The sequence below is a fragment of the Aplysia californica genome, unplaced genomic scaffold, assembly GCF_000002075.1.
Source record: "Aplysia californica isolate F4 #8 unplaced genomic scaffold, AplCal3.0 scaffold00113, whole genome shotgun sequence".
Lineage (NCBI taxonomy): Eukaryota > Metazoa > Mollusca > Gastropoda > Aplysiida > Aplysiidae > Aplysia > Aplysia californica.
Genome location: NW_004797383.1, coordinates 913,502 through 928,312, shown reverse-complemented (window position 1 = coordinate 928,312; position 14,811 = coordinate 913,502). Strand labels below are relative to the sequence as shown.

Here is a 14,811-nt window from a genome sequence, read left to right as displayed (position 1 = left end):
GCCTGATTTCACCACGCTACCTCACATATTTATAAATTACCTTATTGTGTCGCAAGTGCCATAAAAGACTGGGTAAAACAAAACAAAACATTTTTGCAAACCGTAAGGTAATACTATAATTTTAAAAGAAGAAAATAGGTATTCATTTGTCACTCTTACTTTGTATGCATAGTGTCACCAAAAAAAGAACTATATACACACAGAAACTTTTGACATAAGTAAGTTTTAATAAATTCAATGATGATACATGTATTATAGTTAGTTACTGATCAGTCGAAACATTCTGGGGACTATTCAGTTGTTCAATGAGAGAGGATGATGCCATATTCAAGAACAGAATCACCGCAACACTGACAAAGTCCTGTGTACTTTTGGGTGCGAGGCAAGATCTATGACATCTACACACTGGTGAGACTGATAGTAAACAAACACATATACAATGGAGTCTGCTTAAACTTCAGCCAAACGCAATTGGTCTGAAAACAGCAGCTGCCAAGATCAAATATAATCTTGATTTTTTTCCTTCTATTTGAGCAACCTCTATCAAAACATGGCTAAACCAAAGAAAATCTGGCAATCCAGCAGATTCCTGTTTAAGTTAACTCCACAGCATAGAGGAACTGTTATATCAAAATAGACTACACTGTAACTGTTTGTTCCATAATGGTCTGCATTTCAGGTCGTATGATAATGGTGCATCTTGTGGATAATTTGTCAAATGCTGGTTTCAGCAAGTAATTAATTCTAAAGTTATTCAGCTATAATTATACGGTACTTTTTTAATTACGTGGGGTGAACATGATATCCAACTAGTTCACATCTACGTTAACACTTTGCCATCATATATTGGGGAAAATCCAAAGAAACTGGGTGGTAAACATCACCAATTGGCGAGATGAGGCGGCAAAGTGTTAATGGACCGAATCAGAAGATCAGATTAAACCAAGTATACATGTCAAAACAAAATCCTGAAGCTTAAAAAAACAAACTTCATTAACATCATATAATTGTAGTTATAAACATATATATTGCTTGACACGTACCATTTTTTTCCCATCATTATCATTACCGGTATAGCAAGGCTACAAATATTCATTACAAGCATTGCCAAAAATATCAAATCATATGACAAAAACATATTCCACACACAAGGACACAGGAAGAGAGCATTTCAAGAAATCCAGAAGACGCTGACATCCCACATGGAAGTTGGCTGTCTTTACCTTCTAAAAGGGGAAACAAACTATTTGATCTTTGGGAAAGACAAAATATTGAAAGTGGGCTAAGATATAAAACAAAATCTAAATAACTAAAGAAACTAGAAACATGGTAAACTAATACTGTAGCCTTTGATCCCTTGGGAAAGAACAAGGGGGTAAAAGCGGATATAACTAAACACCACAGCTAAAAGCTGAGATTCAAGCAAAAGCTCTGAAATATTCATCACTTTTGTGTCAATGTAAATTTTTGCTGACTATTTTCCCACCAACGAAAATTTGGGTTTTGTATGCAAAACTTGGGAAATTTAAAGAAATGCAGAAGACTGATGCACTGACTAAAAGGAGAAGGTTATGGCCACAGTGAGAGAGAGAAGGAGGGAGGGACAGAGAAAGAGGGGGGGGGAGTAAAGTAAAAAAAATCGAGGTTGAACAGCTGAAAATCTTTCAAACTTCACATATAACAAAAATATCATTGCATTCCATTCGTACTTAGAGACCAGAAACCTTGGAGGCAGGGCCATTGAGTAAAGTTTCATTCCGTATGGAATTGAGCCACATATTATAGGCAGCCCTTTGGGTCATAAAGTACTCCTCAAACTTCTGTCGCAGGGATGCTAAATTTGGCATCTGATCGCATGATGGAATATTCAGCATTGCAGAGAAGAATTCTTTCCAAAGTGGAACATTCCATTTCCTGAGGGAAAATAAAACACAAAATGTCTGCTTGTAAATCATTAAAAATATTTTGTGACCCCATCAAACCCAATTTACACTTTTCTGCAAGCAGACAGCTCCAACCGCCTGTTAGTGTTAGGGCCAACACCGGTCAAAATATAAGCCCCAAATGAGAATCATGTTGCCATCTTCCGCATACAAGACAAAGAACCTAACCATTACACCTACGCCCCAAAAATTTGAAATTCCCTCCCAAAAGAAATGCATCAGAGAGTTTAAGAAAAATCTAATGAGGTTTGTTCAACATTATCTGCTGCCAGGAAATCTTGTAGAGAACATGTGTGGGTCTGGAAGTTGTGTGTCTGTGTGTGCATGAGTGTGTTGCTAAATGCTCTCACAATGTGCCATTTTCTGTCTTTTGATTTGTCAGTTGAGTGATAATTCTGCATTGTATAGTGAACACTCAGAGCCTTCTAGGGATTAAGCCCTATAAATTCCCATTATTATAATTATCATGATTATCATTACTAGATCTATTATTACTATTATTATTACCATTATTATTAATGAATTTTCATAAGTATGAACGTCTTTAGTTGCCCTCATAACAAAGGAAAAAGGACATTTTGGAAGTCCCACAGGTAAAAGAATGCAAAGATCAACTTGCGCAAAACATTGTCAGTGCCAAAGAACAATATAACGAACAATAATGCAAATAACACATGAAGACTTCTCTAGCAAAGAGCATTTAACGTATGAAGAGGAATAAATACTGAGCTTAAATATAAAAAACCCAATAAAATAGTGAACAAAAACTAATTCTTTAATCAGCATCTCAGAAATGCGAACTTAGATCAAAGAAATACAAAATAAAAAGAAAGTACACTTGGATAAGGAAAATAAAATGTTAGCCTCTAAACTCTAAATCAACCACAAAATCAGCAGAGTTTAGAATAAGGAGATTGTAAAAACTGATCAAGATATGCTTGATAAGTAATACGGTGAGCAGAAGAAGCGAAAATTAATTGGTAGGTAAAAACATGAAAAACCCCCAAATATGAGTAGAGTTGCAACTGACTAGTTGTTGATTTAGCGAGTTTGGACATACCTGTTGAAAGAGCCTGTGGTCTTCCATTGACCTTGCTCCTGGAACACATTCATGTAAGAACCAAAGAGAACAACGTGGATGGTGCCTGCCAGCCCAAACAGATCAGTCTGAGGAAAAAACAGACATCAAAATATTTAAAACTATATTGAAACTAGTGAATATCATTAAAAAATAGATAAACACCAGCGCGCGCGTTCACACACACACACACACACATACACACACAAGTTTGCACCTTTTCTGCAGACCTACCACCTTATTCGTTATCAAGCTCTCTTAAATGCCCATCTGTTGACTAAAGTCCAGTCTAGGGGAACAAAACAAAAAAACACCCTGATACCCCTCCGCCTCAGAAATGATTTATGCAAGTCCAGTAAGAGTAAGGCCTTAAACTTAAACGTGAAGTAAAGAACAAAACAAGGGCATCAATGACCAGCCACTAAACTGGCCGGGTGACAGGGCAGAAAACACAGGTGACTGACCTGAAACGTCCACGGTCTGTCCGTCCTCATCTCTATACACTGGAAGCCCGACGTCGCCACCGACGCTGTGAAGGTGGTGCCCTCAGGGAACTTGGTCAAGTCTATACTCTGTCCAAAGTCAATCAGACGAACCAGTCCCAGCTCAGAGCCAAACACAGCTTCCCGGGAACCGTTCTCAGAGACATCCCGTCTGAAACAACAACACAACAAGAAATTTCTAGATACATGTACCTCCAAATCCATACAATTACAACTGTCAAAGAGAGAGAGAGAGAGAGAGAGAGAGAGAGAGAGAGAGAGAGAGAGAGAGAGGGAGTGATGGAGAGAGAGAGATATATATCTGAGGATAAAGAATGAAAGTTAATAATAATAATAATAATAATGAAGATCATTTCTATAGCGCCCACTCCCGTGTAAACACAGCTCTGGGCGCTTTACATAAATGCATGTACTCATGTACGAACAATATTCACGCACACGACACACAAATATACACACAAACATATACACATACACACTCAAACACACACATACACACTCACGAACACATAACACGCACACATGTGCACACACATGTAAGCCAAACACACACATACGCGCGCGCGCGCACACACACGCACACACACACACATCTACTTGCTTATTACACGCACACGCTTACACATCGTCACGAAATGAGCATAAAATAATATACACACTGCAATTCACAAAATACATAAATGGATACATAGTGATTTACATAACATTGTGTTGAACATGAATCTACTGACATAAAAAGGATGTCATTAAAAGTTGCATGACCTATAGAGAAGTACACAGATGAGATGCAGCACAGGCTGTTTTCTGCTTTTTAACAAGAGGAGCGACCCTAGAGGACCATTTTCTATGTTTGTTGCCCGAGATCAAATCTAAGTACACATATATAAGTTAGGCATTGGGAAATCTCTTGATACTCAATTTTATTTTGGCATAGCTAAAGTGGTTGCTATGGAAACGGACGCCATCTTGAATTTCAAATCCTTAAGACTTTCTTATTTACAGACCAAATGTGACCAAATGTGTTGAGAGTATACCTGAACCAGACCCTATCAGCGTAACAGTGAGTTTTATTCAATAAGTGCAAAAGAAAAGAAAATAATATGAGAAATTTCACAATGTGTAAAAAAAACTTTTCTAAATTTAGGTTTCGTAATCGTTTGTCAGTGGAAAAGTGTTATATTTTTCTCAAATATCTCTCTGTTACATTGATGGCAGCCTTGTCATCTGTTTCCTGAAAGTTTCATGTCAAAAGGAAGAAAACTAGGAAAGGAGTAAGGAAAAACCGCAAAAAAATAACATTTTGAGAAAAACTACAATTATTGTGAAAATTCACTATATTTTAACCCACCCTTATGTTTTCAAAGGCAATTTACGAGGAGAATAAAGACTTTCTCAATTGTTTCCATGCTATTTTTAGACAAAGAACTAGTTGATTTTCGAAAATCAGCCAACATCTCAATTTGCATAGCTTGGACCAAAATCGGCCAAACTGAGGGTCGCTCCTCCCCTTAACAGAGAGAGAAAAGACACTGGACTGATGCAACAGATGGACAGCAGAATGGGACAAACCAAGTCACTTCCAATCTCTCATTTAAAAAAATAAATTACTGTCTATTGTCAAAATTATCTGCAAAATAAAATCTCTTGATCTCTATTTAAAATCTAAAGTTATTGAGTTTTAAAATGGACAGTCGTTTTTGTGGAATCTTAACAAAAACGGTGCACAGTATTGGAGATTCAGCCACTTTCTCGAAATCAGAAACACACCATCACTCCAAATTTTAGACAAGAAACAAGTAAGCCCAAACAACTAAACCTTAAACCCTCCAACCACCAACAGAATCACCTTAAACAGTAAAATCTGACACATCCAAATGTTTTTAGGTGAGGTTAGCTGACAAGACTTCTATGGTTCTTGTCTCTCCTTTTTTAACCTATTAGTTGAACATACAGGACATGTATGATTTTGTACTAAATTCACCAGAGAAAAATTTTAACAGAAGTTACTATCAAACACACTCTATATACGGGCTGACTGAAACTTGTTCCTGACTTTTTCAAAACAAAATCTAACTTTGGTAAATGGAGAAGAAGAGAGATGAAACACAACAGTAGCTATAAAGAATAAAAGCAACAATATAAACAAAAACAAGTTCACAAAACTGCACTCACATGTCCATTATCAGAAAGTTATCGGGCTTGACATCCCCGTGGATGAACTGGCACGAGTGTATCTGTTCAAAAAGGTGCAGCAGCTCAATGGTGAGCAGACAGGCAAACGGCTCCACACTGGCCTTCATGTGACGGTCCTGGCTGTACCTGTTCACCAGGCTCTGAGTACAACAGACAATTTGTTTTAGTTTTAGTAGACGTTTTACGGCACTCGCAACTGCATAAGGTCATATGAGGGCCAGGGGGTGGATGTCAACAGAGAAGTCCTTACAGGGAATCAGACTTACTCTGCTCACCTCTCTAGCTTCAACAGCACAAAGTCTGCTTCGACTATCAAGGCACCCCGGAAAGAGCGGGTCACAAGACCGTGACAAACATACAAAAGAAGTAGAGGAAAATGACGATAGCAAGGATTAGGAAAGAAAAAGCAGCAGTTCCCTGTTGTAGTTCAGGCAGTTATGAGCATGAAATTGTTTGATCAGCCCATTTACAATTCTACTGTGCATTAGAACGAGAAATGTCCCCCCTTTGGGAATGGCCTAAAGACACTTCAGTCAGTGGCACCGCCCCGGGGGGTACAATTTATTTATGGGCTGAGATTTGGTTTAAAGTTTTATGGCACTTGCAGCACAATCAGGTCATATAATTACTGAAGATAAGAGGTGTTACAAGAGTATAAAATACAAACAGAACAGGGAGAGAAAAGGACGACAGATGTCTGATAGGAAAGAAGGAACAAATCAGATCAAAGCACCCGCCAACCATTAATTATTTATGGTCTGAATTAGTAATGTTGTCACAACACTCCATATACTCACAATATTCTGTTGTTAATTTTCGTATTGTTTACAACAAATGAGTACAATAACAACTGCATTTTGTCAGAAAACGAATGATGACAAAAGGAATTAAGAAAGGAAATAGAAGTAGCAGACTACAAAAGACCACTCGTCAGCCACCCACTCACATCATGAACCAGAGTCAATGCCCTATTCAGACCACTAAAGTCCTTTTTAAAAACAGATTGAAGACGGCAAATAGAATAATTACATGTACAGGGTGATCCCAAAAAAACTTTTACAACTTTTTTTCTGAATATCTTGCACAAAAATTGTTCTAGAATGCTGTAATTTGGAACAGACATAATTCATTCAAAAGGAATTTGTTTGATATAAAATTATAAAATCCACGAAGAAGAAACATGTTTTGAAAACGGAAACGGCTTAGAGAAAAAAGCACCCAAAGAAGCAAAGTTCACCCATGTTTACAAATCGTGTAAAGGAAGTTGTGAAAACATTAGTTGACCGTTTTCTTTATTTTCTCTTTGACATAAATTTTCCATCCCTGTGACATCTAAACAATATTTAAATTCTTTTACAGAGCTGAAAAAAACCCAATGATTCCATTCTGAAATTCCTAGAAGCAGTGCTCCACATTCCCTCCTTTCGACTCGACACATTTTTAACACGTCGTTCGAAATGTTCAGTGGCGCCCTAACACAAAGACCTGTTAAACCATGAGTTTTTCAAGCCACATACACTGTACATGTTCATTAAGAAGTGGCTTCTAGAGACAATAGAGTGGGGTGCCCAATAGACAGCATTTTTTAGTTAACATATCCCGCACGGTGAAAATGGGCTTTGCACTAAACCAAATGTCATCGAGGAAATGATCCACCTTTACAACAAGACAATCGAGGAATCATGAACACTTTGCCATGCTCTGATCCTTGTCATCTTGGCCTAGCGAAGATGAACATGGTAGTCTTAGGTTAAGATCTGCCATGAGAATGCAGACTGTTGATGTGTAGGAAAGTCCTAGCTGCAGATCATCCACAAACAGACGTCTCATGGGACTCGGCTATTGAAATCTGCACTCCGATGACGTTTGAAGGGCTGCGCATGGTGCATGTTCGACCTGAAGTGGTCATGTTTTTTAAAGAACTTTTTAGTTCTGATTCGCTATGGATCCAAACTGACAGGACTCCTCTACTCATGACGCCAAAGGTCTTGAGGGCACCTAAGCATTCTCTCAATGCCGTGAGCAGAACTTACGGAATGTCAGGGATGGTGAGTTTGTGGAGAGGTAATGTTCAATACAAAAAGCTCTCTGCTCTTTACTAAACGTAACCATGATCTAAGCAGGTGAACAAAATTTGGGAAATATAATATCTGCAGACTTCTGTTGACTTGTTAGAATGCTGTAGTTTGCAATATGGTGCGATTGTCTTAACTTTAAGTGGTAGGCAGCGGCCTAATGCGAACTGGTGCGTCATGCTATGAAAATGGCGAGAAGGTTGAAAATGGGCTGTTTTTTTATTGCGCTATATAGAGCAAAACCATTCAATGGACTTATCTAAAATACATATCAGACAAATTCCTTTTGCCTTCCAAACATTATTTTCAAATCTGAAACGCAAAACTTCAGTATGGAGGAAGATATTTAAAAAACAAGTTGTAAAGTTTTTTTGGGATCACCCTGTATTTAGTATGTAAACTGAATCAGTTGATGGGGACAATTGTATAACGAATATGTTCATTGTCAATCAATCTATTTCTGGCATTAAGTTCTATAACTTCAAAAACATATTCCCCAAAGACCATCTTCATAAATAGCATATGGCACAAGTGATTAACCTGGTCCAATAATCTGCAAGAATCCTTTCTAAAAAGGAACATGAAGATAATCTCAGAAAGCCCTTTAAAATGAGTGAGCTACAAAAACAAACAGCTATTTTCGTGCCACTCTCAGACTTTTGTCTACACCACAACAACAAAAACCACAACTCACCAGCAAGGAGCCATTGCCCAAGTACTGCATCTCAAGCAGGCTAGCATTCTGATAAAAATATCCTCTCTCAACTTGTACCACTGCTGGTCTCTGTGCAATGCAAGAAGACAGTGAAAAGTCATTACTGACATTTGTGAGCACATCTGACTCTCATATGATGACAATGACAACAAGTTATAGAATCAGACTGGACACAGATTTCACATCAGACGAAAAAATGTCACTTATATTTTAGCTAACAGAATGTTTGTGCTAAAGAAAAAAATGATATAGATGCTCTATGGTACAAAAATTGTTCAAAGCTTGCTAAAATTATGAAGTTACATAATCTATTTTCAACTATTTCCCAGGGACAAAAAAGATCTATAACTCTCTTATTCATTACTGAAATGCCCACTCAACTTAATAATCACTGAAAACACAAAACATCTGAAAATACAGATAAGTCTAGGTCTGTGTCCTGATCTAAGTTTTTGAAGCAATTCTTTTTTTACAAAACTCTACTCCAAATCAAATTCTGTACTCCTGAAAGTAACCTTCGGTCACTGTTAGATGTAGAGCAAGAAAAATTACATTTTTACTAAGTCTCAGGATATGTTTATCTGTCTGCAAACCTGACATACTTAGATCCACTTAAACTTATATAAGGAGTCCATCAATTTCTAAGAGCTAAAATGGTAATATAGTGGGCAATTCGAACTGTGCCTTTCAGAGTTACTTAACACAAATTAAAAACTATAAAACACTTTCAATTAGTTTTCATCGACTCAAAGAAATACAAAGTGTCTTTTAGAAGATCAATCATGGTCCAGAACAGAGAACTGTTGGGGCCATGTACATAGCTTCTTGAAATATGCAATGCATTTCACATGGTTTGAGTAGAAACTTTATATGATACATCATTCAACCCGTCTTTTTTCCGTCATGCATTTGCTTTCTGTTACTCACAAGATTCGACAGTTTGTCAGGTTAGAGTCTAACTTTCATCTATAATAATAATTAAAGACAGACAGCACTATTTGACTATAAGCCATTCACAGACAGAACGACAACTGATTCACACAGATATGACTGCAAAGGCGAAAAACAAAGCCTGATGGCAGCGTTCAATCTTCCTATGTTTTGTCTGACAGTAACGATGGTAAAATTAGAAAAACATTTCTTTTCAATCTTGAATATTCTTACATACATGAAGAAAGAACACACCAGCATAAATACATCATATAATTTGATTTCACAGCAGTGCCAATGTCAAGAGTGCAACACTACGCCCAATACAAATCTGAAAGTGGATTTATCAGAGATAGTAATTAGCCCAGACCTCCCAAACATTATGAGCTTGAAAAAACTTTTTCGGACGTAAGTTCTCAACAGTTTTGTTTGCCAATATCACGCCTTGTTTGGAAATAAAACAATTCTCTGTTCAATCCACATCACATCCATATGTCAAAACTTCAGACAACAGCATTTCTTTAATTCCATTCTAATTTCAATATTTATATACCTGCCCATATCAGAAACAAAAGGATGATAAAATAATACTGACGGAAAAGTTCCATGAGTTTTTTTAATAAGTAAGGTGACATCATTAATATTGAAGTCTTTCTTGTGGCGGTAAATAAGCATTCATTATTACTGAAACAAGAATATAATATATATGTTATTTTAACAAAAGTCTTACAATGTTCACGGGAGCGTGGAGCTGGCTGAGTCGCTGATGCAGTTCACAACTGACATAGAATTCCCAAAAGCATGGTGGGGACTGATACTGGACATGATAAAAAAGAGAAAACACAGATGACCATCACATGATTCCTCATATGAGATAAGATGAGATAAGATGAGACAACGGTATAAATATACAGGGTGATTTTTTTTAAAACCACTATACAACTTGTTTTATAAATATCTTCCTTCACAATAAAGTTTTGAGTTTCAGATTTGACCATAATATTTGGAAAGCTAAAAGGAATTTGTTTGATATTCATTTAAGATAAGACCATTGAATGGTATTGCTCTATATGGTGCATTTTTTTAAAAAAAAGCATTTTCAACCTTGTCCCAATTTCCGTAGCATGACACACCAGTTCGCATAAGGCCTACCACTAAAAATTGCAACAATTGCACCATATTGCAAGCTACAGCAATCTAACCTGTAAACAGAAATCTGCAGATATTATTTTTCCCAAATTTTGTTTGCCTGCTGAGATCATGGTTAAGTTTAGTAAAGAACAGAGCTTTTTGTATTGAACATTACACATTATTCGATGCCTTAGAGTAGTGTCAGCCTTCAACAGACAGTATGACTCCCTTTGACAAAGTAGAAAACTCAGTGAGAGCTCGTTGGACAGACATGACATATTTGAATATCACTAGACACAACGTTTCCTCCAAAGCACAAAGCTTGGTAACTTACAATGAGTAAATATAAAAATTTACACATTTTGCCAGTAACACACGTGGAAAATGGTAACATTGAAAAAAAAATAGAGAGTGTTGAGCCATACTGACCTAAACCGGCCTTCCCGTCATGTTGCCAAACAGGCTTTTACCGGCTTTCCCATTGTAGAGCTTTTACCGGCCTGACACACCCGCCTCTTGTGCAGGCTTAGAAATAAGAATATTCCACTCGAAATTTAAATGCCGACGTCCTAGCTATGTAAAATTTCATTGAAATATGTCACTTAGATTGAAAGCAAAAGCAATTTTTTGGCAACACCCCCTGAACCTCTGAAAAACACTGAAATATCGGTTCTGGGAAGGCGTCAGCTGGCTGCCATTTTGGTTCTGCTGTGCTGACTTGCTGATCTATTTATGGTGCTAAGAGGGTTAATGAGCACACAGGACATAAATGACTCACTTTGAGGGCGTAGGATGTCGGGAAAAAGTCTTCTGTCATATCCAGATCCAGGGCAAAATCACAGACCTTGTATATTTTGGCATAGCCGCCTTGTCCCAGCAGACCTTCCATGTCAACAGCTTTCCCGGCTGAAGCACAAAAAAGACTTAAGCTGAAAAATGTTCATACACCAACCAATCAGCAGGAGGGTTGCTTATCTGAGACAGGGAGAAGCTCATCAATCAACACAAAAGCAGTCATTCAGTTTGTGCAAGACAGACAGACAGAAACAACAACAGGGTGGTAAAGAGATGACTTCGACTAGAGACACCCTCCAACAGTCTTCTACTCTTAGAGAGAAAACTGATAGGCATAAAACATCGAGGGGGGGAGTCGTCGGTTATGATCAGTTAAAGTTTTGGGAGAAAAGGGTACATGCATCAACTCACAATTGACATTTAGTAAAGGTACTAAAAAAAGCAAGACAAGGCAGACAGAGACCAAAGAAGGATATGAAATAAGGACCTACAAGTGGCAGCCCAAGCAAAAACACTATGTAAATAAACATAAAAATAGGAAATAGTCTAACAACTGAGTAAATGAATCAGTGTCCCTCATGTGTTGTTGTTGTTGTTAGAGATCCAGTGTCCCTCATATAATAGTCGCGAAACACTTGGCCTCAACATTGTCTTAGTAAGTGTTTTACAGCGCTTGCAACACAAAAGATCATTTAAATGTTGAAGATTAGAGGTGTTATAAGAGAGTAACAAACATGAAAATTGAAAAAAAGGAAGACATTAGATGGTTGATAGGAAAGAAGCAGCAAACCACACCAGAGCACCCGCCAACCACCCCATGGCCTCAACATTATCAAGACGGAAATTTGTATTTTCCCTAGAAAAATTTTTGGGGGAATTGTAAAAAAGCAGTATCAACCCCTTCATAAAACTGTTCGTCCTATCATGAATATATTGTGTGACAAAGTTTACAGAACAACAAGACAACGTGACAACAACCACATATCCCAGGAACAGAACAGGATAATATATGTCGCAAAAACTGAAAAGAAAATGAAAGAAGAGTAAACAAAACAGCATCCACAAACTGTCAGCACAAGACCTGTTTTACCTCCTAAACGCTCCATTTATAAAGGCCACAAGAACACCTATATGGAACATTCCTACTTAAACCTACTGAAAACTACTTTCTTTTACTTTCTTGCAAGAGACAAAGAAGAAATATTTGTCTGAAAAAAAAATATATGATTTGTTAATAAAACATGTGAGTTTGTTGAATAGTCAAAGCCTATTGCTAAATACTAACCCAAATAACACATGCCAGTGTCAGGAATAAGCGGGACTTGTTCATTAAATCTGAAGAAGTTGGGGTAGTCCGAGAGAGGTGGATCCAGAGAGCCCAGGAACTTGGCTATGAAATAAATATGAGCAATTATGAGCTTTTCATCAAAAATGTCCAAAAACAAACAAAAGAAGAAATTACACGAACCAAAAATATACTTAAAACATCCAGCAGAGAATGAAAAGGAATTTACAGCACAGAATATCACTCGCAATATCTTTCCATCAATCACACGGTCGAGTGGAATTCAAATTAAAAGATTTTAAAAACATTCACATATATACGTATATCACAGTTCAAGTTGGGAGGGACTATCACCCCAAAAAAAATTTTGAAAACAAAAAAATTTCTGGCACTCCTGTTCTGTGCTGTAAATGTGTGGGGATTCTCATAAATATTTGAAAGATGCCATAGATCATAACAATGTGCATATTCCCTCCGCTTGTGCATTCAAACAAAATTTACTTCATTCTTCCTGTAACAGTCATACACATGATGAGCAAATAAGACAAGCCAACAAGACGGACCCTTCATCCTTCCCCCCCCCCCCCCCCCCCTTTTAGTAGAGGGTTTTAAGGCGCTCGCAACTGCATAAGGCCATATGAGCGCCAAGGGGTGGGTGTCAACAGAGAAGTCTTTACAGGGAATCAGACTTACTCTGCTCACCTCTCTAGCTTCAACAGCACAAAGTCTACTTCGACTATCAAGGCACCCCGGAAATAGCAGGTCACAAGATTGTGACAAACATACATAAAAAGTAGAGGAAATGACAATAGTTAGGATTAAGAAAGAAAAAGCAGCAGTTCCCTGTTGTAGATCAGGCACAGTTATGAGCGTGACATGATGAATCAGCCCATTTACAATTCTACTGTGCATGAACGAGAAATATCCCCCCTTCATTCTTTAATGAAAGCAAAAAGACCTAACCATTGTGAGCTGGACAAAGAAAAGTTTATACCGATGCACTCATCATCAAACGGGTTCTGTGGGTCAATCATGACAGAGGTGGACAGAAGCTCCCTCTCTTTATCGTCAGGGAGGTGGATGTAGGCAGAAGTGTCAATCTGGTGGTGGTGGAGGGAGGTGCTTAGACACTCGCCGCCAGGCATGCTGGCATCCCTGGAGATACATGAGTGTGTGATGTGGACATTGGGCGAGAGATGACTTCCTACTCGAGACTAAATAGCCACAGGTAAAAGGCAAAAACTAAGATTGAGCCTGGTGGAAACTTAGGCAAACTGTTCAACTAGTAATACTTAACAATAAGTAATCAATCACAGATCTGGGCAAGATGGCTAACAATTCTAAATCATTGTGTGTGTGTGTGTGTGTGTGTGTGTGTGTGTGCGTGTGTGTGTGCGTGTGTGTGCGTGTGCATGTGCGTGTGCGTGTGCGCGCGTGCGTGCAGATCTGTAATACACATCGGCAATCATGTCTATCCGTACATTCCTTTGCTCGGAAACTCTCAAAAAGGCCACATTATCCTGATTTTTTAACAATCATCACTTTGTTTATGCTCTCCAAGTAGGTCGCTCTCTGTCAACCCCTGCCTCATTTGCCTTTAATTTTCCCAGTGAGAGCTAGACGTTCAAGGCCTTCATGTCTATTCAACTGTCCCAGAAACTGCACTTGTTTTTTCCAGATTGTTTTTATCAGCGAGTAATTAACATATTTGCCTGATCATTTTTATAAGAGAATGAGTATCATATTTGCCTGATAGTTTTTATCAGATAGTGAGTAACATATTATGGACAACAAAAATCCAAGTTTTGAACCAATCACCTGTCCTCCTGTTCCTCCAATGGCTCGTCCTCAGCGATAGTCTGTTGGCACACAGAGCGTGCACTGCCATGTCTGGAGCGCAGTGTCACATTGCCAGATACACTGCTTGAAGTTTGAGACTGATGACTGGCTGAGGACTTGCTGTCCTCGCTACCGCCTTCACCAGACCCTTCCAGGATTGGACTGTGACGTAACAGAAGAAATCATTTTGAATGAACTTTTGATATTTAAAGCCTTTTAAAGAGCTTTTACGTAATAATAAACAGAGAATGCCTAATTTTGAAGACAAAGTTGTCATTTTCACCACCGCCCCTGTCTGAGCCCTCTATGATGTAAATATATATA

The 14,811-nt window shown here is 38.0% G+C and overlaps 1 protein-coding gene across 2 annotated transcripts in view; it reads right to left on the bottom strand.

Moving 5' to 3' along the window:
- Nucleotides 1-204: 204 nt before the first annotated feature.
- Nucleotides 205-14,811, bottom strand: part of LOC101855481 (mitotic checkpoint serine/threonine-protein kinase BUB1) — a 41,044-nt gene continuing 26,437 nt past the window's right edge. For both annotated transcript variants that reach the window (XM_005095780.3, XM_005095781.3), the window contains 10 exons: nucleotides 14,467-14,649; nucleotides 13,643-13,803; nucleotides 12,649-12,753; nucleotides 11,347-11,474; nucleotides 10,168-10,254; nucleotides 8,487-8,576; nucleotides 5,697-5,857; nucleotides 3,486-3,675; nucleotides 3,004-3,110; nucleotides 205-1,914 (listed from right to left, as the gene is read on the bottom strand). In XM_005095780.3, coding sequence (XP_005095837.1) covers nucleotides 1,710-1,914; nucleotides 3,004-3,110; nucleotides 3,486-3,675; nucleotides 5,697-5,857; nucleotides 8,487-8,576; nucleotides 10,168-10,254; nucleotides 11,347-11,474; nucleotides 12,649-12,753; nucleotides 13,643-13,803; nucleotides 14,467-14,649 — 1,417 coding nt within the window. In that variant the 3' untranslated portion in view covers nucleotides 205-1,709. The remainder of the gene's footprint in view (nucleotides 1,915-3,003; nucleotides 3,111-3,485; nucleotides 3,676-5,696; nucleotides 5,858-8,486; nucleotides 8,577-10,167; nucleotides 10,255-11,346; nucleotides 11,475-12,648; nucleotides 12,754-13,642; nucleotides 13,804-14,466; nucleotides 14,650-14,811) is intronic.